Source organism: Lipophrys pholis (assembly GCF_963383615.2).
Source record: "Lipophrys pholis genome assembly, chromosome: 14".
Classification (NCBI taxonomy): Eukaryota; Metazoa; Chordata; class Actinopteri; order Blenniiformes; family Blenniidae; genus Lipophrys; species Lipophrys pholis.
This window is the reverse complement of record NC_137633.1, coordinates 20,771,692-20,797,485: the sequence shown is the minus strand read 5'-3', so window position 1 is coordinate 20,797,485 and position 25,794 is coordinate 20,771,692. Positions and strand designations below refer to the sequence as shown.

General features: G+C 44.9%; 1 protein-coding gene across 6 annotated transcripts; it reads right to left on the bottom strand.

Moving 5' to 3' along the window:
* Window positions 1-173: 173 nt before the first annotated feature.
* Window positions 174-25,794, bottom strand: ktn1 (kinectin 1). Of its 6 annotated transcripts, none has more exons than XM_080479903.1 (36): window positions 25,345-25,794; window positions 18,430-19,121; window positions 16,315-16,473; window positions 16,114-16,224; window positions 15,686-15,816; window positions 15,503-15,607; window positions 14,699-14,839; window positions 14,394-14,500; window positions 14,072-14,216; window positions 13,082-13,178; window positions 12,807-12,991; window positions 12,623-12,691; window positions 12,501-12,538; window positions 12,322-12,412; window positions 12,101-12,169; window positions 11,984-12,021; window positions 11,807-11,897; window positions 11,634-11,702; window positions 11,514-11,551; window positions 11,069-11,159; window positions 10,856-10,968; window positions 10,672-10,768; window positions 10,441-10,481; window positions 10,036-10,126; window positions 9,300-9,386; window positions 7,818-7,907; window positions 7,650-7,736; window positions 6,499-6,588; window positions 6,324-6,416; window positions 6,168-6,236; window positions 5,970-6,053; window positions 5,260-5,343; window positions 3,817-3,900; window positions 3,626-3,721; window positions 1,376-1,486; window positions 174-1,301 (listed from the first exon to the last, which is right to left on the bottom strand). In XM_080479903.1, the coding sequence occupies exons 2-36, from the start codon at window positions 19,118-19,120 to the stop codon at window positions 1,272-1,274; spliced, it is 3,813 nt and encodes a 1,270-aa protein (XP_080336029.1). In that variant the 5' UTR covers window position 19,121; window positions 25,345-25,794; the 3' UTR covers window positions 174-1,271. The 6 variants fall into 6 exon arrangements, with proteins under 6 accessions (XP_080336029.1, XP_080336030.1, XP_080336031.1 ...); XM_080479904.1 differs by having other exon boundaries at window positions 10,441-10,478; XM_080479905.1 differs by lacking the exon at window positions 5,260-5,343.

Sequence of the window (25,794 nt, the reverse complement as noted above, 5' to 3'; positions counted from 1 at the left end):
AGATTTGGATTCTCACTTCTGTCACATCGGAGTTGATGAGAAATATTTCATTATTTCTCAGTCAGCAGCTGAAACAAAATGAGCGTCCCGTTCTGAGGGATTACGCAGTAAAGTAACTGCTCCCACCTCACGTTCATAATCCAGCTTCTCCAACAAAACACTTACCCGAATTTCCACCGCCGCGTGACAAACATGTTTATTGTGCATCTTCAAGCTGAATTCACCTGCTGGTAAAAGCCACATTAGGCACAGCTGTGTCACTTCCCATGCGCGTGTTCAGGCTTTTCCAAGGCGACGAATCAAAGTCACTTAGGATTTCATTGCAGGTTGTGTGCTGCCCCACTGTGGCCAGAAGACAGAAGTGCAGCAAAAAAAAAAAAAAAAAAAGACTTTTTTTTTTTTTTTAATCAAGCATCCCTTTTATTAACATCACCCATTACAAAAAGAACAAAATCTTCAGTGTTAATGAATTTAGCAACAGAATCGCGAGTGCTGATTACAGATGATATGGGACGCTTATTCCTAGAGTAGTTGCAGGAGGATTGAAACTCTCTACACTGCCGACACGGGCTCATCGGAGCTGCAGTACAGACTGAGCTACAACGTGTCCACGCGTCTCCGTAGTCCCAGTCACGTAGTGACCTGGTCTGATCTCCCCCTCTCCCACCCGGTACTGAGCCACGGATCTATGAACGCGCGGCCATGGAGGCAAACGGCTCAACAACATAATGTGTGTTTCAGCAGACGCTCACTGGTACATTTAAACGATACGCATCTTTAAGTTAAGAAGAAAAAAAGCACTGAAAAACCCAAAGTTTGTTTAGTCGAGGCAGAAATTTGCATCACTGCCCTCTGGAGACGAACAACAACAAAACTACTGCGGCACTCAACAGGATCTCACTGAAGAACAGAGGAATGGTTTCCACACATGGATACAAATGACGCTGGATGAAAAATCAACTGGCGACGCTGCTGAAGAAAAGGAATGTGCGGTGGGAGAGGAGTAGCGTGTGTGCGTGTGTGTGTGTGTGTCTGTGTGTGGAATTAACAGTAACGTCTGCCTGTGAGTCGGAGTGTTTTACGGTTGCCTACAGTACAGGAGAGGTGACGGAGGTCACAGGTCAGGAGGGGAGAGGTGGCTGGGTGTGACGTTATGGTGTGGTGTGGTAGTGATCGGACCGAAGCTCAAACTCGTGTGTGTGAGTGTGTGTGTGTGTGTGTGTCTCCGCAGTGCAGTCGGCGTGGCTGGGTGGAGGTCGCCCCGCCTCTCACTATACCTCGGGCAGGTCTTTGTCAGCCTCCTGTTGAGAAGCACAAAGGTTCAGACTCTGTTTGACAGTGATGGAGAGTTTCCTCGGTGGGGCGGAGGCCTTACCCCCTCCTGTCTTTTAGCCAGTTGCCGGCTGACGGCTTGTAGCAGCTGCTGCAGCTCTCTGACCGTCTGGTTCAGTCCTGCAGTCATTTTCTCCTTTCGGTCAATGTCCTCCTGTCGGGGACACAGAGACTGATTCAAACCTCAAAACAAACAAACTATTCACTGAACTCAAACCCCTGTCGTGTCACTTACTGAAAATGACCTCTTCTTTAAATTCAAATACTAACAAGTTACTGTGATATTTAATCCGTGGTTCACTTGGTCTCTTCAGGGATGATTTTAGAAGAGGCAGCATCAAAACGACATTCACACGACAATGGTGGCTCAGTCATTGAAAGTGTAACTATTTGAAAACTCTCCAGCGACTGCAGTGGTGATGCCCACCACTGCAGAAGCCACTCAAGCATCTAGTTCGAGTGTTTGTTTTTTTTTTTTTTTGGAAAAGTTGCATTTTTTTTTCCCGTTTAAAAGAGGAAAAGGTCCTCCTTGGGAGCCGTTTTCAAAAAGTTTCCCTTTGAGTGACTCCGAGCACCGTTGTCATGGAAACAGACTCCCAAAGCATTACGGAAGTTTTGCGTTTTCACTTGAAGACGTTGTTGTGTAAACAGGGCCTAAAGTAACCTCACAAAAACTTCAATGAGTTAAAGAAATGATGAGTTAGTGTGATTGTCTCAGTGTGTGTGTGTGTGACAGCACTCCGTCACTTGTGACTCGTGTAAGACTGATGTAAAGGTATTGAAAGGCAACTTAAGGTGCAGACATCGTAGGAGCGATCTTCTCTTCTGCTCCTTTTCATTCAAAATGTGTTGATTTTGAAGTTTTGTTGCCAAGACTGTTTATTTTTATTTATTTTACCTTTGAATGAAATAAAGAATTACAATTCAAATTCAATTCACTTAATAGCACGCCGTTCCAACGGACAGTTTCAGGCGAAGAAAGAAAACTTTCCAGTCGATTCACTGAGGGAAGGACATTTTAATTCCAGGGCGTTCTAGCCAGTGATGTCATCTTTTAAATAAGCCAGATCTAAACTAATCAAACTTCATTAATCCCCTCGGGGGAATTTCTTTTCCCCCCGCATTGACCCGTCGGTGGGCGCCCACATTCCGGAGCTGGTGGGGGCACTTTTTTTTAAAGAAACAGTGGCACGCATGACGACTCTATTCAGTGAAAATCCACCCATAGTCTTTCCTCGTTGTGACATAATTTCAGTATAATTTCTCGGTTAGCAACATTAGCTTTATCATGACCCACCCTGCTCTACCTGATTGGCTTGTCAGTCATCAAGCTGCTGAGAACGAGCCAATTAGAGGCCGAGTAGGGCGGGTCATGGATTCATACTGCGGAGTGATGCATCATGGGGCTTTTGAAAGAGGGTGTACGCAATGCTGTTCTTTTTTACACCATTATCTTTCATTCTCAAGACTGGCTGGTGGACTTCCTTTCGTATGTTTAACCGTTTATTCACATAAATCTAAATGAAATATTATTTTAAAATATTTAAGCATGAGCAAGTGGTGAGTTTAAAATATCTGACTGCCTGATGAGTCTGAGGTCCTGTTTACACGACCTCAGACTTTGTTTCATTTTGTTTCACGTGACAACATCTAATCCGTTAAAAGAAAGGAGTGCGTTTACACTGCAGCAGCGGACACACTGACAACGATGTAGTTAGTATGCCGGGCCACAGGAGGGCACTGTTGCTTGATTTTGTAATGAAACTACACAGACGTGTGCAGAGAATAATACACTATAAACATGAAGAAAATGGAGAGCACCCGACATCCGCATGGACTGATGACGCATCGGATGCTATCAGGGGAGAGTCTCAACTATAAAACTACTGATATGGACGATAAAACTAGAATATGAACCGCGAGTCGTACCACTACAGGTCGCCATGTTTGTTTACAACTGGATGAGCAGGAAGGAGGGGAAGAGATGCGCATGCGCAGTAACAGGCTCTGTAGCCTCCGGCAGTCTCTGCAGGAGGGATTAGCGCCCGTGAAAGAATCTTTCCACCGTGGGAGCCGGATTAAAAACTTTGTGGATACAGTGCATCCCCAAACTGGTGCCGTGTAAACGGACCCCCCAAAAGTGAAGAAAGTTTTGTGGATAAACTCGTATCTGTTGTCGTGTAAACGGCCTTAGAAAGACTATAAATGTAACAAAACTAAAAGTTATCGTGTGAAATGCTTAAAAAAAACAACTCAAAAAACCATGACCACACGAAGTGGCCCAGCCTCTTACAGTCTGTGAGGACAGCGTGCTGTTCTCGATCAGGTCGTCGGCGTTGTCCGTCACTTTGGAAAGCTCCCCTTGGATCAGATCCAGAGACTGCTGAGCCTGCAGGAAGGAACATGAAAATTCCCGTTGTTAATCACGTGGACTGCAGTTAAAGCTTCTTCATCGGCGTGACAAAACATTGTTCTTCTCTTTACCTTGTACAAGTCACCGGCTACGGTTTGTCTCTCGTTCTCCTCGGCTTCCAGCTTCGACAGCGTTTCAGTGAGCTGCGTTTTCAGCTGCAATGGAGAGAGACGTTCAAGAACACGCACATAGAGCTCACCACTGCTTCTCAAGCCATGAACTCTCTTTATGAACCAACAAGATTATCTATCGGAATCACCATCCTCATTCTCAGTTCAAAAGAGACTTCATGTGTGTGGGCATGTTGCTGCTGGTGTCGGTGAGAAGGTGAAGTCTCGTGTGCTTTATGTGGTTTATGCTGCTCTGGAACAGGACTTTACAAGTCTGGAAGGATATCGCTGCTGCTATCACCACGAGGCTGATATCGTGGAGAAACAACTTGTGCATGCATGCAGACGGCTTGGTGTCTACAGTGAGAACAGATTAGACTGCATGTGCACGGACATACATGTAACAAAATGTATGTGTCATAAGTTTGTAGAGACAAGGATGTGCAGATGTCTGTTTTTAACCGTCATCTCAGGTGAGTTCCTCAATCGGTTGGATTTTAACAAGCAGAGTCTTTTTTTTAAAGCCATCTCCTTCCTGGATCCTGATCTTGCTTTAATGGCTTTATATCTAATTTAATCCACTGCATGTGCAATAAAACCTTTTGTTGGTACAAAATCCACTTTGAAAAAAACCCCAACATGGAGTCTCACCTGAGTTGGAGGGGAATTTAGACATTTACCAGAGCTTGGCGTCTCATATCAAACATACTGCACATGCACAAATTTTGTTAAGCTACAAATCTGTGTGTGCGTCAAGCCTCGACACACAGCTCGCTTTACACACACGCATGTCATTTTGCAGGCTCGATAAAGCACTTCTTTCGAAAACCTGTTCACAACGGGGCCGATGCAGGGTTGGCACAGATTGCAGCAAAGTGTTGCAACAGATGTTTAACAATCCTGAGTGCCTTTTATGGTGAAGACTGATCAGAAACGGCGACACTGAAGCGGAAGGGAGGAAGTATCTTATGATCAAGAATATCCAGCACTCTGATTCAAAGACTATGAGACAAAACGGTTTGTTTGAGGGCTGAAAAGTGAGTTGCTTTACAGATTTCTGCAGAGAGCCAAAGATGACCAGTGAGCCGTTTGTTAAACGTGTGAAAAACAGCAGAGTGATATAAGAGTGCAGAGGTAGAGGAGGCAGCGTTAGTACTGCGAGCGTGAAGGTGAGTCATCATTCAGTCTGTAACGGTTGGGACTCTACAGATCCAAATTCATGGCGACTCCCACGATTTCAGAGGTTACAAATGATGACCCACGGTTGTGCAGAGGAAGGAGACTCCCCCCCCCCCCCCCCCCCCCCCCCCCGTGGCAGTCGCAGCAGAGCCGCCGCCACCGCCGACAGTGATAAAGGAAAGGCTTTGAGAAGGAGCGCTAAGCTAGAGGGAGAGCACCGCTTACCAAAGTCAGCTCCTCATTCTGTCTGATAGCCTCTGTATATGAGCCATCAAGCCTGGTCTGCAATTCAGTCAACAGATCTTTCAGCTGAAATTAAGTTCGACATGTTTAATGGGGGTGTGTGGGGGTCGGTCCAGGACAGCAGACACAGTCTAACGCCGGGGGTGTCAAGCAAAACTCGGGTGGGACAAAACTGAGGCTCCAATCGGGCCAAAGTACTACGAAAATGGTAAAAATGTCAATGAAAATATTGACTTTTTTTTTTTTACCAAATTACTGACTTACTTACCGAACTCAAATGTGTTTGACACCCCTGGTCTACGCAGTGGTACACGCTGATCAGGCCATCGCAAATACAAAGATGTGTTGTGCCGAGTTATATAAAGCGGGTGGTGTGTCCACATGAGCAGCTATCAATGTGAACCCTGGAATGTAGTATGAATGGAACCGTGTGCGCATCCGTGGAAGTTGTTGTCCACCTACTGAGCATGTGCAGAAGAACTATTTCCTACAGCTGTGGTGTGCATGACCAGTAGCAGCGATTCCCCATCTACACAGAGCTGGAGTTGTCAAAAAGTTGCGGTTTCAGTTGCTCCGAGAAACGTTGTCGTGTAAACAAACGCCCAAGATGAAACTAAAGTTTTGTTTTCACTTGAAAACCGTGTCGTTTAAACGGCGCCTGAGGCTCACAAGAAGCACCGACGTCTGCTCACCTCTCGGACTTCCGTCACATACGTGGCGCTCTCTCGCTCTGCCCGCTCCAGCTCAGCCTCCAAGTGCTGCTTTTCTCTTCTCAGCTGTACAACACAAAAGAGACAACAGGTTGGACAGGATACACGTGATGGTATGGAGGGATGTGTGTGTGTGTGTGTGTGTGTGTGTGTGTGTGTGTGTGTGTGTTGTGAACTGACATTTTCCAGCTCAGCGCCCTCAGTTATTCTCTCGATCTCCTGCTCCAGACTTGTGACTTTCTGGCTCATCTGAAGTACGACAAAGAAGAAGTCAGTGAAACAATAATAACAATTCAGTTTCCCAGGTGGGATTTCCCATTAGACCGGAATAACTACCTCTTTCAGTTCCCCCTGCGACAGCTCGAGCTTCACCCTCCAGCGGGACTCCTCCTGCTCCACGCTGCTCTGGAGGCGCTGCAGGATTCCCTCCTGTCGACCCAACAGGAACAAGCTGAGCATTCGCTCACAGTAACCAACAACATCCACGATGAGAACGCCGCGCAGGACTCACCGTCTCTGCCAACACCTTCTTGTACGTCTCACAGTCTTTCTGTAAAATCCTTTGGGCTTCTTCAGCTTCTTTCACCTTATCGGCCAATCCCTGCATGAAGGGCAGTTTGTATTGTGAGCACCCGACTTAAAACTTGCTTCCCTCCATAGATCATCATTAAGATTCTTTACAATAACAACAAAAACATAGGACGAATAAAACATGACAGTTTATAACATGAAGCAGTTACAGTGTGCAGAAAGATTTAAAAACAAAGCTAGAAAAACATTATTGATGTAATTTTAGGTGTTTTTCAGTTTTAATCTTGGAATAATGAATAATAACTTTCTAGAGGACCAAAGGCAACAGAAATAATGAATCTTCCAGTGAGTGACGGATGTTTTCAGGGGTCAGTCTTGCCCTCATATCAGAAAATCTATGACAAAACACACAATGTTTTAGATTTTTAATAAGTTTACTTTGGGAAGGCTTCAGCACACCGAATTAGAACAACACATTGTATTTCAATCATCGAGCGCGAAGCCATTTGTTCTGTTGAACTCGTGCTCTTTCACTGTGTTTGTGAATGCTGATGCGATAGATGGGTGCTATCTGGCACAAGACTGGCAGCATTGCTTCCGCCAGTCTGCCTCAGGGCGTAGTCTACCACCATCCAGTATGGAGTGAATGAATAATGCAACGTAAAGCGTCTTTGAGTCCTGAAAAGTGCTATATAAAACCCATGCATTATAATTATGACTATTCAAACTCTTTGAGATTTAGCAATTCTTCACTGGACCAAGTTATACATTAAACCTTAAATTGTTGAACTTATTCACATACATAATTATTGTTGCTGACGTTTCTGTTCAACTCAATTAGTTACATTTTATTTTGAAAATTTTTATTTAAAGAAATGCACATCTCAATAAACTATTTTTCTCAACATTAGAAGGTCTGTGAAGTCAAAGTGTTTTGTGAAGATCTTTGTTAATAGTTTTAAATCAATGAATAAAAAAGAAATCTGGTCAGTTTGGTGACATTTTTAGGAAACAACAGAAATTTTTGAATCCTGTTTTGAGAACGTGCCACAGTCCCCGCAGGCACCACACTGGCTACGTCTGAGCCAACTGATACACAAGTCTTATTGGAAGGTTTGTGAGGGTTTTTACCTCGGCGTCCCCTGATGCAGGGCTGGATTGTGCAGCTGAGGATTCAGCTGCTGCTCTCTCAAATCTTTGTAGCCACTCCTGATAGTTCTGATGAAAATAGAGAAGGCGGGCGTCAGAGAAACGACACGTTATGAAGGAGAGTGAGGTGTAGACTCAGTTGAATCCTACCTGTTCAGAGGGCAGAGGCACATGGGGAAGCAGTCTGTGTAAAACATCTCGACACTCGGCCTGAGAGGTTGCCAGAGCCGCCTGGTTCTCCTACAACAGGAAGCGTAAAAAGAGAACAGGAGAGATTGAGAGCCGGCGGTTAAATGATCAGATACTTTGCTGAGAAGAGTCGGTGCTCGTCCACACTGTCGCTGTCTCATCCCAGCAGTCATCAGATCATTCAGGAGGCGGCTCCGATCAAAGCAAAGATTCAAACAGTGTCATCTTGGATTCTAACTTCAGGCCATCAGGATTAACCCTGTTGCACTGCCATTTACTCTGAGAAGACCTCAGCATCAAGTGTCAGTGAGCTTGGATTCAGAGCATCGTTCATGCTTTCATTTAACTACAAATACATCAATCTGCCGATTCAGCTGGAGAAAGTAACAAGAAAGAGGAAGCTATCAGTCGTCCCACAATGGAGCAGCATTGTGGAGTGTCATTCTGCGGCCTGGGGGGGCAAACTGATGCTGAACACTTAGCCAGCTGGCAGTCGAACCGGCGCTCACATGAACTTGCTGTCAGAAGGTAGCTCTGAGACAACCAACCAACATGCACTGACAGTACACAGCAGCTGCCAAGGAACTCCCTGCTCAGCTCTGATAAGGTGCTTCCTACTGTACTCGAATGACAGAGGAGCAGCTGCTGCGCTGATGGTTCAGCATGTCCCGCCTTACCTAATGTAGAGAGAGAGGAGACGGCACAGATACACACACACTTATACACACTGTAACCTAATAGAGCATGTATCTGTGAGCCGACCTGCTGCAACTGCCCAATATGTACATCGAGAGACACTTGTTTGTCCTGATGGGGAACAGAGTCGGTTCAGGTGAGCACAGAGCATTGAGAAACACAAAAGCACTTTTCCTTTCAGATTCATAACAGCCTTGATCACTTCAAAATTCAACAGATTTTCTTTGATTAACTGGTGATCTTGAAAGTATGAAAGCATAATGAGGGGGTAACATGCCATGCCACATAACAGAAAGACAGGAAACTGCAAAAATGATTGCCATGAGTCTTAATCTAATGACATCTAGCGAGTTTCTAAGTCACTGCACACTCATTTCCAAGCGTCAGCCGGAGCTTTGGGGTTGTGGGAAATCTTTTGTGCCTCAGAGCCACCGGAAGAAGAAATACATAAATGAACACGGAAGAACCCAGTAATTGGTAAATTAATCAAATAAGTCTGATGCTCCAGGGGAGTAGGACAGTTTCAGAGCTCAGCACATAGCCAATTCAAAAAGGTCAAACACAGAGGCGGAGCGAAAGTGAGGTAAATGAGTATGCAGCGCAGTTATGAATGAAGATGAAAAAAAAGAAAAATCTCGCTGGGTCAATTATGGCAAAAAGTAAAAAAAAAAAAAAAAAGCTTTTTGGAGGATGCATCAGATTGGAACTATAGTGAAGCAGACTGAGGTGAGGGGGGGGGGGTCGAACCTTGACGGCTTTGCTGAGTTTTCCTTGAAGCATGGACTCGGTGGCTGACAGAGCTTCCATTGCACTCCAGTTTTTCTCCCGGAGCTCCTGTTTTGGTCAGTTCCAGAGAGATACTACGTTCAGTGCAGCCTCGGGGAAAATGCATTCAGTGACGGCAAAGTTGGAACAAAAACAAGCTAAATACCTGCTTTCCACCCATGCTCCAAATGCTGAGAATACGTATATATAAAAAAAAAAAAAAAAAAAAAAGACAGCCTGGAGTGTCCCCGTCTTAGAAACATGTAAGGTCTATAGTTAATTGAGTATTTTCAGTCCAAACAATAGAAAAACAACTAAGAAAATATAGCAATGTCAAAAAAACGGCGTTTCTAATGCTCTGAATCCCCCACAAGCACAAACAAGCTTGCTAGAACAGTCACGGCTCGCGGCTTGAAGCCCTTTTATGCAATCCAAATCAAAACAGATGGGTACTGTCCTGTCGAAGAGAAAGCCTGCACTAAAACACTAAAAGATTGCTTTCTGGGGGTTTTAAAACAAAAAGAAAAGAAGCGAACCTAAGGCAGCAGACAAGTGGACACGGTGTATGGATGTACGCAGCGTGCTGCTCGGCGAGCAGGGAGTGTTTGGAGGCGAGACACACACACACACACACACACACACACACACACAGGAGGAGGAGGAGATGTCTCTTTGCTTTGGACTGAAGGTGCCAGAGTCTCTGCTGGATCAAACCTACGTTGTTCTTCTTCCTGTGAAGCTCCAGAGCGTCCCTCAGCTCAGCCAGCTCACTCTGCAGGCCGGACAGCTGGGCGTCCTTCTCCGTCAACCTGGGCGACAACATGGAAGCATTCAGCACGATGGAAGGTTGATCAATGTGCTAATTTGAAGATGCAGCAATCGGCCGTGACGTTATGAAGGAATATTGTGAATTCATCAAGTTGTGAGCAGCAGATCCGTCACAGACCAGACCGAACTCCGGTTCACTTCTTCTGATAGACCTTCACTATCCGACGCAGCCGTTTAGCCACAGTAATTATAAACTAATTTTCTTCATCTAAAGCCCAAAAAGTAACCTGTGCCTTAATGAACAGATAATCAGTGTTGTTCACTGATTGGTGTAATAGTTTCCGACATTACTCACGCTGTAAGAAGCTCCGGGCTCGGCACTCCTATGTGGGACTGCTATGTTAGCAGGAGGGGGAAACAAAAATAAGACAATTATAATCAGTGTTGAGAGAGAAGTAAATATCTCAACTCGAAAAAATTACAACAAAAACTCTGACCTCACATCTGTTCTCCTGCTTTTACTGAAGAGTCTTTCTATAGCAGCACACAACAGTCCAATTCAGAGCAGGAAGTCTCGCTCACTCACCTGTTGTTTTAGCTGCTCCACCTTCTCACTCAGCTCCTTGGTAATCGCCTCGAGCTCAGCCTGCATCGTCTGGATCTGCTGGTCCTTCGCCGTCAGTCTGTGGACATACAGTACATGTACATTATCAGCCTGAGTTGAGAGGGTGTGTTAGAAAACTGCTCGGTGGTGTGTGGGGTCCTCTTACTGAGTCTGGAGTTCTTGGACTTGAGGACCAGAACTGGCGGCCTCTTCTGTCGTCTCCTTCTGTCTCAGCTGCTCCGTTTCTGCCTGCAGGGAAGCCAACTGCTGCTCCAGAGCCTGTGACACAATTTTAAAAAAGAAAACAGATTCAGACAAGAGTCCAAACACACGTCAGATAAATTCTGTGAATCTTTTATCTCTACGGAAATATCTGCACCTTGACCATCTCATCTTTGGCAGAGCCGCTGTCCTGTGACGCCCACAGACTCTCCTCCACCGACTTCAGCTGCACATCCTTCTCTTGGATCCTTGGAAGTTGAGGGAAATGATGGTTGATTACACAGATTACACGTCTACAGTTTATTATTAGCTGCCACAAAAGGGCATTCAAACAATAGACGGCATTCTGTGGAGCCGAGTAGGGGCGTTGAAAGAATGACTATGAGGGGTGTGTCTCGGGAGTGTCCAGGAGTGCCAGGAGGAATTAACTCTGGTGTGCTTACAGAACAGCGAGTAGTAGCCTCCGTTTCCTAACATGTAATTATAGCTTACATCAGGCACTACACATCCGAGTTCTCGCTTAAAGCCGGCAGGACTGACTATGTAGAGTTACAGATTTCATTCTGAAATATGCTTTTTAATAATACACAAACTGATCTCACCGGCTTTGCAGTTCTTCCACTATTGATTCTGACGACGCCTTTAAGGAGAGAGATTAAGACATTTATACAAAAGAGAAAAACCTGTTATAAAATCCTTCAACTGTTGATGTTGGCTCTCACCTGTTCTGCTGTTCTTCTCTTAACGTTCTCCAGCTCCTGTTTCAAAGCCGCGTTCTCTTCTCTCACAGTCTGCATCAGTTAAAAGATTTTTTCCCCCATTAGAGATCAGGCAGAAATTCAAAATGTACAGTCACTTAAAGGATGCCGATGAGAGGGATTCAGCAAACATTCACCTTGAGCGCTTCTTCTTTATTTGCCACCTCAATCAGCCCTTTCTCCAACAGGCCCTCCACAGTTTTCATGTTCTCCTCTTTCTCTCGGACACTGGGTGGAAAACCATTCAATCAGATAATTCAGTCACTGGTTGTGAACAGTTTGATGGATTACATTTTTTTGTTTTTAATACCCACCTCTTCTGAAACTGATCGAAAACCATCTGGGATGCAGTCTGCACACAAAGAGGAGGCGTCAAGGAGGAAATGCACAGAGACACTTGGGGGGAGGAAGAGTCACGGTAAACAGCTGACCTGATCAGAAATCTGTGCTTGCAGATTCTGCATCTCTGCCTTCAGGGACATGTTCTCATTGTGCAAGGCCTGCAGATGAAAAGAAAAGAAGATTCCTCTTCACACAGCAACACATTCCAACAGACTAATGGACCGATGCCGTGTTGGTATAAAGAGCTGCGGATGATGACGATGACGATGACGATGATGATGATGATGATGAAGCAGTCCTCCGACTATACCTGCATGTTAGTTTCCCTGCCGGCCCCACTGCTCCGCTCGGCATTCAGAGAATCCTCCAGACTCTTCCGCTGCAGTTCCTTCTCAGCCAGACTGTGAGAGCAGAGAAAAGAGGTGCACATGAGCTGACGGGTCTTCTGTTCAACACAATCGTAAAGTCAGAGGAGAAGTCTTTCCTTACAGCTTTTGGAGCTCTTCAATGTGGGAGACATGTGTGGCCTAAGTGAGAAACAGAAAACTCATTAGCCTACATACGCACAGCCATGTCCACCTGCACCGTGCGCTTATTCTCAGCCTATTTACCTGTGAGGACATCTGAGCCTGCAGGCTCTCGTTCTGCACCTGAAGACCTTTGTTTTCGTTCACAAGATCCTACAGCCAAGTCAAGAGATGATCCATCAGTATTCTTTGTTTGAACCACATAAATGTGGCACCACCTGTGTGTGTGTGTGTGTGTGTGAGTGTGAGAGACGCTGTGCTGCATCACCTGCACCCGGGCCTGCATGGAGTCGTCTGGCATGCTGTGCTTGGACATCTCCATGAGCTCCATCACTCTCTGCTCCAGCCGCTCTTTGGAGACCATGGCTTCGGTCAGGCTGCCGTGCAGAGTCTGGATCTCCTTGTTCTTGTTGTTCATCTCCGTCTCCACCGCCAGCAGCTGGCCGTGCAGCTCTGCCATCACACACACATACACACACGCATCTAGTTCCTGGACGTATCCTGAAGAGGTATTCGTTTTGTTGGGAAGTTATGCTCAGCCACCTTGCTTGGCGCCTTGAAGATTCTCTCGCTCTGCGTTGACGGTGTGGAGATAGTTCTGCAGGTCTTCCCAGCGTCTCTTAGCATCCTGGAGCTGAGCCTGCGGGTGGACAGGCACACGCACCAATGAGTGTGTGAATGTTTGTCAAAGAGAAAAAAAATCCAGAGGCTGGAAAGATCTGGATCAATGATTAGAAAAAAAAAAATCGAATGCATTTCTGTTGTCAGAAATGACTTGCGTTGTGTGAAAGCTGATAAATAGACAGGTGTAGTACATATATAAAACTCTTTGGTCAGTCTGAATAATTTGTCTCTGTAAAGTTTTGTCCTTTTAGTAGCGCTTAATTTCTTCCGCCGTGGGTCATGCTTCAGGTCAGAATGTTACAAACGTTCACATGTAGGCTTCACCCGACTAAACAGCTTCTATTATAACAAATGAAAGATCTGTCACTCTGAACATAATTTCCTTTTCTTGTAAAGGACCCCCATATCTCACTTTGTCGTGTCTCGTTTGTGGTAGTAACTCCCTGTTCGCGCCCGTCTGTCTTGTCCAGTTCACGTTGATTTTGTTCAAGTGTCCTTGTTTATGGAAATAACTATATATATTTTTTTTATCTCTTTGACTTTTGACTGCTTTTGCTCAGAGGCTCGTAAGAATCAACTTCAATTTCCATCCTATATTCGTGGAAAAGCACAGGAAAGGCTGCTCTGAGTGTCGAGCAGGAAAAGAGCTGTTTATGCACGATACAAAAGGCTCAAACATTCCTGCTTCCAAAGCCAACAAAAGTCCCCCAGCTCAGGTTCTGTTTCCCACAACCCTCAGCAGGACTTCCACTACCACCTCCTCCCATTTCCCCACTGATGTTGCCACACCCGCTGACTGCATTTGAAGCTGCGCAGGTTTCACACTCCACTCTGTTCTTCTTTTTTTTTTTCCTTCTGTCTGGTGTGGGGGAAACTAAACAAACACGCGGTGCATCTGGATTAGCGTACCTCCAGCTGGGACACGTTCTGCTTGTAGCTAACCTCCAGCGACTTCCTCTGGTGCTCCTCCTGCTGCAGCTTGCCGTTGTTGTCTGCCAGCTCTTTCATCAGACCGGCGTACTCTGAACGCAGCTTGTTGAGCTCGGCTGAATTCCTGCAGGGCACACTCGTACGTTACAGAAAGAAAACGCTTGACGGGGCATTACTATGGGATATTGTTGGAGAGAAACAATTTGCTTGGCTCAGATTATGTAATGGAGGATAATGTAAAGCTAAATAGATAATGGCGCTCCCGTTATGAACTGGGTCACTCCGGATGTGTAGCACTGACTTGTTCTCCATCTGGTTGGTGGCTGAACTGACTGCGTCCCTCAGGATGCCGTTCTCCTGCTGCAGGCGGTTGATCTGGCTCTCCAGCTGCTCCCTCACCTGCTGAAACTACACACAAACAATTCCTTTCAGGTTTCATCTTCCCTCTCTGTGTAGCCTTGAGCAAAAATGCCAAAACCTCCATTTCATCACATATTTCAAATAGCTGCACATTCTCCCCCACAGCAGCAGCTCCATCATAGATTTATTGTATTAGACGACAACTTCAGAGTCACACCGACTGTTTGGACAAGACAAATGTTTTACTTTTATCTGCATGGTCTGAAGGTCCTGGTAGCTGCCCTGCGCTTTGACCTGCATGCCCCCCAGCTCTTTCTCCATGGCCGAGCGTTGCTCTCTCATCACGGCCTCCACTCGGCCCGTTTTCTGCTTCTCAACCTGGAGCTCCTAAAAACACAGAAGGAAGAAAATGGCACGTGAAGCTTTCACTATTGCAACCATTCGGGATGTGTTCCCAAACGTCGAGTTGGTTCTGGTTAAAAGAAAGCCTGGTTGGATTGCTCTGCTCCACAAGCTGGTCTGCACTAAACCAGAGGACAGATCCATTATGAAAAGGCAGAATAACGTGTCAACGAATTGTAAGTGTGTAACACATACATTTTTGCTGCGACTGACACTTTAATATATTTGAATTGAATATAGATTTTTTTTAAGCTGGTTATAAAAACCAAATAAACCCCCCAAATAATCAAGACAATCTCACATGAACTGTGTTTGTGTGACGATTTCTTCCTGATAGGAGGGAGCAATGTGATTGATATAAAACTGTTCTAGCTCAGAACACAGCAGTAGAAATGAGGATATTTGCATGGGTGTATGAATGCCCATTCCTGGAAATATATGAGCAAGTGTGTATGTCTGCAAATATTTTTCTAATAATGTTTTCTCAGTTATTTGTCTGAAGCGAAGTGACTGCAAACCAACCCAGAGTGTGGACTTTTCTAAACCTTTTGACCAGAGAACTGCACCACAAGTGTGAACGCTGCTGCACAAGTTGATGCTGAATCGATACTTTTCAATTCAAATTAGTGAGAAGATGTGCCTGTAGACCTGGCTGAGCTGCTTGACTTTGTCTTTGGCGATGGAGGCCTCCTCCTGCAGAGTTGTGAGAAGCTTCTCTCGCTCCTGGGCCGCCGGGTCGGGTCGAGCTGCAGACTGAGACACGAGACATTCAGAAAGCGCTCTGAGGGGCTCGAACAACAGATATGAGCACTCGCAGTCGTAAAGTCTCACTTTGTGCCAGGCGTCCATGGCGTGAGGGCTCTTCTCCCGGAGGAGAGCGATCACACTGATGGCCTCGGCCTCCGACAGAGCCAGACTGGACAGACCGGCCAGAAGCTCCTTCAGCTTCACCTCCGTGTTCTCTGTTCAACCACAAACAGGAAGAGGAAACCATCAGTCGATCAATAAAACTTAGAGCAAACAGGGTAATGTAATCCAGAGTGATTCACATATGATTGACGACACGATAATAAGCAGCAACAAAACAAGTGAGGTCGACAAAATACAAGGCAGCCATGAAAAAGGATTCAAAATGTATACATAGAAGATTGTAATTTGCAAATATATATATAGAGTAAATATAGATAGGATAAGCCGTTTATTATGTGAAAGCCAAGCGGTCATAAGATCACTTGATTGCTTGTTACCGTCTATCTCACCTCGATCAGTTTCATTCTTCTGTTTCTTGGAGCCTTTGGACGACGCGTCATCGTTGTGAGCTGCTTGGTGGTTTGCAGAAGAGGAATCGGCCAAAATGTGCGCTTCATCAACTAGGCGGAGGACAAAAAAACTGATTATCAGAAGTGCAGGCTGGAGTGACAAACTTTTCAAAAAACATTTTCCGCGTTCGTCATCAATACCAGGCTCAGTCTTCTGCTTCTTGGCAGAGTTCTTCTTTTTGCCGCCGGTGGTAACTGGAGGTGCACCATCCAGAACTTTGGTTTCAGCCACAGCGGGAGCTTCCTTCTTCACTGCTGCCGGCGCCTGTTCAGCTTTAACCTCCGACTGCTGCTCGTCCACTAGAAACAAGAAGGGGAGAGGTGTGTCACTCTCAGGCAGAGGAGGAAATAGAAGAGAAGATTTGTAGCTAAATACTGTGATGTTACTTAAAATGTTCTTAAGAGAATATCACTGAATCATGGAAGTGTGGTTTATATTCAATTTGTTTTGATGCACCTGCAGTCAAGTAAAAGCACAACTATTTTCCCCCAGAAATGACTTTGAGTATTAGGCCTAATTTACATGACGTTTAAATTAATGCATCATTTTTGCATATTCGTTTCAGAAATGTTTTGCATTTACACAGGATTATTTTGAAAACAATGGCGGAAACACTGAGAACAATGGTGGTTTCATGTTGGGCCACTAGTAGGTGCTGTGCTTTGTTTTTGTAATGAAACCACACACACACATGCACACAGAGAAGAATACCCTATAAACCAGGGGTCCTCAATTATCCGCCCACCCCCCAGGGCCAAAATCAGACCAGCATGCCAAACCAAGGGCCGGACCCGTCGCGGGTTTTTTGCACGACATCAGTAAAAGTTGTTTTAATTGCGAATGTTAGCTACGGTTACCATTATTACTATTATCATTGTTATTATTATCATTATTATTATAGTAGTAATAGTAGTCAAGGTGGTTGCAGTAATAATTGAAGCCTGAGATTTTCAAAACTTGTGTTGAGGGTCACATAAAAAAGCACTCTTGAAAAAAGTAAGTGTAAAACCAAAAAAAGACTCGCAAAACCAACTATCTCATTATTTACACACAAAGAGAGACGGGAGATACAGGGAGAGATTTACAGTTTGTTACTTTTTAATTTCTATAATTGTTGTTTCAGTGCTGCATTTGTTTCTGTTCTCATTTCATCCAATTATTGTTTTTAATCTGTTGTATTCGAAGTATAAAAACTGCTATGTAAAGGAACTTATTATTACTATTGTTGTAATCTTTGTTATAATACACCAGTTAGATGCCAAATGAACCAAAACGAATGAATTCACTCACCAATCAGTGAGAAAAGTGATGGGATGAGGAAATTCCTCTGATGTATGTTGCATCAGAAAGTCTGTTTCTGGATTCTGTTTCTTTAAGTCAGTGATCAGAGGTGAAGAACACTCCTCCGCTAAATCCTCCACTCTTCTTGTCGCAGTATCATCTGACAGTTAACAATATCATTGTCCATCATTCCTGCCGCATTCCTGACATTCTTAATGTGACGTAATGCATCTGAAGATAGTTCTGAAATGGGCCTGACATTCCTGGAACATCTTTTTTGGCTCCAATTGAATCTTCAAGAATATCAAGAATCACCTGTATTGGTGAAGTTTGTCACTGAGCGTGTGGATTAGTAGTGATGTGTGTTGATGTGTACTACAGCGTGACAGCATTCGCTCCCTGCAGTATCCTCCTCTCTGATCAACTCCATGGAATTTCTCTGAATGCTGAGCGATCTGGAGTGTGTGAACTGTTCAGTAGCTGCTGGGAGGATAACTGGGGTGTGTGGAGTCATATGTTTTTAAACTCGGTTGCTGACCTGACTTGTTTTACGCCCTGGGCGAACACCCGCCTATTTGGAACTATTTAAGAACTATTTAATACAGTCGTGGTGCGCATGCGCAGCAGCAGCTTTTAGAGCGAAATGATCTTTTGCCCTGTAAATGGAGCCTCAGTTACTTTTTAACGTCATTCATTTGTTTCGTTCACAGCAGGTATTGGATTCAATTTACTTCAGACCTCTCAGACAAACTACCACTACAATGAAATGATGATTTTAAAGGTGAGCAGTGCAGATTACATTATAAAATTTGGACCTTTAAAAATTCAAATAAAAATCATCCTATCAATTAAGGTCCAGTGAGTATTTTTGTACTTTGTAACTTGTACGTATTATTTGAAAATAAGTTATTGCTGAAGTGATCCCATTTTAGTGAAAAAATTAAAGAAAAAGAGTTGAATTTTTTAAAACTAACCAGATTCTGCTTTTTGTTTCTTCTTGTCCTTCTTCTTTCCAGAGGTCTGTGGAGGAGTCTGAGCCTGGACCTGAGCCTGGACCGGGGCCTCCAGCTGTGAACTGGACTGTTTGCTGGCAGTCAGAGGTACCTCTGTCTTGCGGCTGACTGGTTTGGAGCCGTTCATTTCGGGTTCTTCGGTGGAGGAAGCGGTGGCGGCGGCCGCAGCAGCAGCGGCAGCAGCAGCGGCAGCAGCGGCGGCGGCTGCAGCTTTGGCGGCTTTCTTCTCCTTCTTCTTTCTCTCCCTCAGACTAGTCGGAGCTTCTGGTGTCACCGACATAGGCACATAAGCAGCAACTGTTGGTGGATCGGGATCTGGGACCACCACCGGTGCCGGTTCTTCTTCCACCTCCAGAGAGGAGCTGTTCGCACCGTCAGCCAACTCGAAATCCCGTAGCTCTTCTTCCGACTCTCCTCCACCTCCGCCGCCTCCACTACTGGCGCTCTCCTTCTTCTTGCTCTTCTTCTTTTCATTCTTCTTTCGGGGGTCTGGCTTGGATGGCGGAAGCTTGAGGTCGCGCTTCTGCCTCGCCAGCACCTCGTCGTAGGAGGTTTCCTTCATGAAGAGCCAGAAGAAGAGGAACATGAGGGCGATGACCAGGGAAGGGGCCAGGATGAGCAGGTACTGAGAGTCATAGATATCCACCGCCATTCTGAAGAAGAGCAGGAAACAGAAACACAGGGATTACTTGAGGATGTTGTGCTATGGACCTTGTCTTTACGATTTAAATTAAGGCCACGTAACTAATATGAATCACAAGTAATTTCTTGCGTGCGAATGTCATGGAAATATTTTCAAGAGGAAACAGTAACCTCTCCCCTACATGTTCGTAGATATAACAGCCGCTTACTCAGATCATCAGCATTTGTTTCTACCTCATGTGTTCCTCATAAAGTTGGCCACAACATACTGTTTGACAGATTCTTGAAACTGCATTAAAACGGTTTAAATACATGCCGTGTTGAATAGGTACTTATGAAAATCACCTCTGGGGTTCCTCAAGGCTCCATCCTTTGACCGCTTTGATTTAACATCTACATGCTCTCTCTGACTCAGACCATGGAGAATTACAACATCTCCTTTCATAATTAGGCAAATGACACACTCTGTATATCAGTGTCAGTGAATGACCACAGTCCCGTATACCCGCTGAGTAAGCACATAAATTAAATTAATGAGTGGACGTGTCTGAACTTTTTACAATTTAACAGAAATCAAAATGGAGATAATTGTTTTTGGCCCTAAAGAAGAAATAGATATTTACTTTATTGATCCCGGAGGGAAATTAAAATGTCACAACAGCCAGGTAAAGATCACAAATACAAATATAATACGACAAAAACACATTAGAAATGTGCTTTTAACCTTAAGAAAGGTTAAAGTCCAGTGCTCATCTTGACTCCATGTCACTCAGGACATTAAATCAGGCAGAAATCTGTGTTTGTATTTTCTATGTGTTGAAATATGACCAGACATAAACCATTCATTCAATGATAATTATGGATCAGACCTAAAATTCAACAACTTTATTGAGACAATAAAAAAATCAACTTACTACTATCTGAAAATTAAAGGATTTCGGAGCAAACAAGAGAGAAACTTGTTCATGCATTTATTTTCAGCAGGTTGGATTACTTCAACGGTGGGTTTACATGTCTCAGTATAAACTCTGTCAGACTGCTGCAGCTCATCCAGAGTCCTCACCAGCACAAAGAGGGTGGGGCACATTGCAGCTGAGCTTCAATCCCTGCACTGGCTGCCTGAGTGAAAGGATTGACTTCAAGATCTGACTTCTGGTCTATAAAGCTCTGAATGGTCTCGCGGCTAAATACATCTCAAATTTACTGGTAGAATATAAAACATCCAGACCTCTGAGGTCCTCAGGAAGAGGTGTACTAAAAGCCTGTTACCAACAACATTTTCAAGTGAAAATGTAAAACTTTCGCAGCTCAATTTCAAACTGTGTTTTTCTTCTGCTTTGAAAATATCTGTGAGCTCTTCTTTCAGACTGAGAAATGACTCAATCAGCATCTAGTGTCCACAAGTGAAATTAAAAGACGTCCATCCTGCAATAAGGAGCTTCAGAGCTCCTCATCATCTGCAGGTCAGCCGCTACTTCCAAGCAGAAGAGCCAGCCAGCGACGTGTGAACCAGCTTAGGAGCGAGGTGTGTAAGAGTGTGTGTGTGTGTGTGTGTGTGAGGGTGAGGGGGCGGGGGCGGGGGGTGTCAGTGCATCAATAGTGCTTAAAGGGTGTGAGTGATATGATCCAATTAGACAGCACCACCCCCGATGCACCGCTTCACACCCTCTCCTCGTCCACAGGTTCAGAGACGGCGTTTAAACATGTGCGACATGAGCTACACTGAAATATGCAGGCGGGAGCGAAAAGCAGCTGTTCGCTTCGATCATGGCTTAAAGAGGACAAAATAGGTCAGGGACACGAGAGAGGCGAGCGGGCTGAGGAGGCGACCTCTCGCTGTCTCGTTTGGTTGCTTCTCTCCTTCAGCCCCCGCGAGGACGACGCGCTGGCATTCTACACTCGTATCGGGATGGATTTGCAGGAGGCAAAAATACACCTACATGAGAGAGTGGCCGAGGCTCCAACTTGAACCCTGCCTGTATAAAGCCACGGGAGAGGAGCTCCTCCGTCCACTCCAGGTTTACACAGTCAAGAGGAGCCGAGATTTCTTCACTCCTGTGTCTGACAAACACATTCTTGAGAGCGATGTGTTGAAGTGACTCCTCACAGCCAGGCAGTGAGGACTGAGGTCGAGCTGAAAGAAACCTGACGGCAGTTTTCCTTCGTCACGGTGTTTTCTGTTCAGTCAGCGCAATCGATGTGTTTGATGATCTTTGCAGAAAAGGTGCGACTGAGGCAGAGCTGCAATTACTTAAGTGTTAATATTAAAACCCGCAAATGTGACAAATCAGGGGTGTCCGACTCATTTCAGTTCAGGGGTACACATGCAGGGTGATCTCTACTGGACAGGACCAGTAACCACAACTCCGGTGAAAACACACAGCAACAGTACTCCAACTCAATTTAAAGAATACTATTAAATGAGACCAGAGTGACTACCAGAGTGACAATGTCAACAACACAGAGTGGCTCCGGCAGTAGGTGACCTGCAGTGCTGCTCAATTCCATCTGATGTCCAAGAACTGTGGCAGCGACACAGTGTAGGAGTCAGAGTCGCAGAGCAGACCTCTTCAGTAATTTGGATTAAGCAGATTACCCATGATAATACATTTAAGAATAACTTTCCACGGCTGGGCTTCCTGAGGACTGACAGGCTTAATCCTGCCTCTCGCTGGCTCTTCCACAACATGCAGAAAACACGCCAGGATTATCACATTGTTTAATGTGTGATTTGTCAGATTCCAGGTTGTGTTTTTTTCTTTTTTTTCCTTTGAGAAAACATTATTTTTCCTCCGAGTACAAACTGAAAGCTCCTTCTTATGTAACATTTGTGAAACATTTTTTTTCCCTCGTTTTATTATGTAAGACTTTTTTTCAAGAGCTTCGACTCAAATACATCTGATTGTCTGATTCTAATAGTCCATCGAGCGTGTTTGCTTACATTCAATCAGTCATTTTCAATTCTTTAGGGAGTCATTTTTATGTATTGTTACAGCTGGGTCACGATGCAAGTATGAATTCAAAGAGAAATCTTTAGTTTCAATCCCTGTTTGACTCAAATGAGAACACCAAGTGTCATTCATTCATGAAACCTGCGTAGAAACACTAAATGTACACGTCACTGTTGAATTTGATCTTCCAGTTTCATAATACCTTGCTGAGCCACAATGCAAAATGAAGAAGGAACACCGAGACACTCCTAGTACAGCATGTACAGCAAACCGCGAACTTTCAGTGTAGACCCAATCAGGAAATGTTTTAAAGCTTCATTGTGGACTCCAGGAAACGCCCATGTCAGACCTGATTAAGCTGTAACGTAACTCTCCAAGCAACATTACAACCTGGCATGTAAAGTATGGGTGGAGTAATTGGTGTAGAAAGTTTGAAGCTCTGCTTGCTTTCATTCTTTGGGTTCCAGGCCTCGGAGTGGAAGCTGCCCGAGCCTTGTCGCAGCATCAGAATGAGCCCGGAGGACAAAGCCCTCTCGGGCTGTTGGCTCCCCGGAATCTCACCACTTGGCTGGCCAGGCCACTCGAGTTGGCAGGAGCAGATCCTGATGACTAGAAGACCCAGGGAGCTTCACAGACAGTGTAACAGTCTCTAAGCTGCCCACGGGTCAGTTGAAAGCACATTTATGAATCTGAGAAAATTAAGAGCTGCTCTGGATGAGAGCACAGCATCTGTAACTAGAGATCAGGCGGAGGTTACTCATAACGTTAGTTTGTCAAAGTCAATGTCCTGTGGGTCTGGAGAATTACGATTCGCATAACTTTTGAGGAAAAGAAATCTTTTTATTCTATTTTATAATTTCGAAAGTTGTAATAATGAATGATGAATTACAGGATGAGACTTTAGTGAAAAACCAAGTGAAAAAGTTAACAGGTTTTGTCTTTATTACAAATGGATGAGTAATACAATCTTATTAAAGGTCCTATTTTATATATTTTTTTTAACAATTTCACAGAGGTACATTTGTCATAGGTCCAACCACATTGTATTCAAAGTGTATTTCCTCAAATCCAGCATTGGTCCTGAATTTCAGCCAGTCTAAGGGCCCGTCCACACGGATCGTTTTTGGACGATCATCTATGCAGCACGGCGTTTTAGCAGCCCGAAAACAGGATTTTTAAAAATTACTATGATTATTATTTTAACACAAGCTCCAGATTGGGGAAATTTTAAAACGCTGGCTTGGGTTTGAGGTGTGGACAGGCAAAGATGCACTTTCTTGGAAAACGATGGGGAGGAAAAAAAGCTTGGTTTCGCTCATGTGAACAGGGCCTAAAAGTCCCTCTACTGAGAACAGGCTGGTTCTGTGTCTGTCCACTGACTCCAAGCCTGTCTCGGGGAGAAAAGCTTTCCGGTGTTTCAGATTAGGTGGTTTCCCTGTTAACTGGTGACCCTTTAGCATCCCTTGCTGCAGCTAATAACAGATGTTAAACACCCGACAGAAATGCGTAGCTGTCCAGATGAGCTCTATTTCACAGCATTCACAATGAAGTTTCAAAGTGTTGTACCTTTTGTGAGTCTAATATATATCCTGCTACTAGAAGCAACGATGAATGCTAAAGGAAGTCGGTCACCATTCAACAAGGAAACCAGTTAAACCAAAACACCGGTACCATGCACTACTATTTACATATAATTTATTACTATGGCTCGCATAAACACCGATGTTCAACCAGTTTGAACTAGAATACGACCCAGAAGGAGAGGCTCCTGAAGATAGCGAGTTAAAAATATTGTGCGTCTGAATAAGTTACCTCGTTTGATCATACTACAGTTACTACCAAGTAGCTAATGCTAGCTGCTAACTGTAAGAGTAACTATTAAGGTGTGTCATATTATACTGAGTCTATTCAGTAGATCCATCAGACAGAGCTCCACTGCCAGGGTTTTTTTTCCCCCGCATGACATCATGAAGGGAAATCTCTGAATCAATTGTACAGCACACGTTCGCTATAAAGTTGAGCAAGCAAGTGAGGGAGATGACAGACTTTTTTCACTTCTGGAGGCTCATACACAGACTGAGGACCCATATCACTGTTAGAAAACCCATTATAAAGTGAATCTTGCATAATATGAGACATTTAAAGGGTGGAGGAGTTTGTCCTCCCACACTGTGCAAACCTTTGGTTTACATAATTTAATAAGTCTACTCAACATCTGGATCGTAACAATGTGATGATAGCAAACTCATAACACAGCCTTATCGGCACACCGTTAATAAAACCAACAGAACGCATCAAAGTACACGGCAGGTACACATTAACAACTCTAAAAGGTCCTCTGGGATGTCTGTGCTTCCTCGAAAATCTATTACAAAGAAACCTCAATTATGTAGGATTGAAACACCCCTCGATAAGAGCTTATCTACAGATAAACCAGAGACAAAACTCAAACAATGCCATAATAGTGGGCTATAAGAATATAAAACAACTTCACAAAGTACGTTTAAAGTTCAACAAGCTGTACAGATCACCGTGATGTTGGACCACAAACTTGATTGTTGATAAAAATCTGGAGTTTCCAGCAAAAGTGACAGAAATAGATCTCTCACACAATGGTCCAAGCCCCCACCATTAAAGGAGGGCAGTTCACAGGTTTGAGTACTAAATGTCCCAGCAGGCTGAGTCTGGAGCAAAGACACGTCATGGCAGCTCCTCTTACATCAGGACAGATGCTGAATACAGACTGAATCAGACAGAAAGCAGAAGATCAGTGTGGGACAACTGCACCCAGACATGCAAACTAATAGCCAAAAGAGCGAAAGAAGAGGCACACATGTGGACAGTGCAACTTCCCGTGAATGATCAGTGATCTGAACCACTAGAAGTTGTAAGAGGACTTTATAACACACGCAGGAGGAAAAGGCTCTGTTGGTGAGCAGCTATGAATGAGCGAGCTAACACAACTAGCCCACGTTAGCCGACCAATCCAATTACAGAGGAAGTGTTGGACGTTAGAACCAGCGAACATGAAACACACTTGTTTCTCCTCCACAGCCTCCGTGGAGGCGTGGACATCCGCCCCTCGCAGGGCCTCGTCCGGCTGCCGTCCCAGCCCCTCCTACCCCCCTCTCTCCTGAAATCTCCGACCGGCTCTGCCGCTCCGAGCTCCGGTTTAAAGTCCAGGGCCGTTCCCAGGCCTGCGTGCGGAGCTAAGCTGCGTTAAGACCGGGAACAGCTCCTCGCACGCACCGCTAATAAACACAATATCTCCGAGGCGGGGTACCTGTAGCTTCAGTTAGCCGCTCCTTTATCTTGTGGTGAAATGGCGTTGCTATGCGGTGACTCCGGAGGACTCCTGACGTGCCGGGGCCGCTCCTGCCTGCCTGCCTGCCTGGCTGGGTCTCTGCTACGCGGCTTTCGCTTCGCCGTCCGTCACAGACTGTCTGCCGCTTCTGGTCCGCGGGGGCGGGTCACAGCGAGGCAGCGAAGGAACGCTCGTTTTATGAGTCGTGGCACGCCGACACACACACACAAGTCATCGCACAGAACGCAAGGAGACAGGACCCCGCCCTTTCGACACGCCATTGGTTCATATATCCGACAACAGGCAGTCAAGGCTCCTCAGAAATGTTCTTTTTTTCCCCTTTCATATTTGTTTCTAATTTTAAACCTAAAAGTAAAATAACGCACACAGTAAGTTTATCCTAGTATCACACGATGACTTTTATGTTTC

Excerpts from the sequence above, each read along its gene's own strand:
- ktn1 (XM_080479903.1), bottom strand. The coding sequence starts at position 19,120 with ATGGCGGTGGATATCTATGACTCTCAGTACCTGCTCATCCTGGCCCCT. Across the intron at positions 16,225-16,314 it reads GAAGCAGAAGACTGAGCCTG|TTGATGAAGCGCACATTTTG; the intron begins GTATTGATGACG and ends TCCTCCGCCTAG. Across the intron at positions 10,127-10,440 it reads AGCCCGGAGCTTCTTACAGC|GTTGACGGAGAAGGACGCCC; the intron begins GTGAGTAATGTC and ends GTTGTCGCCCAG.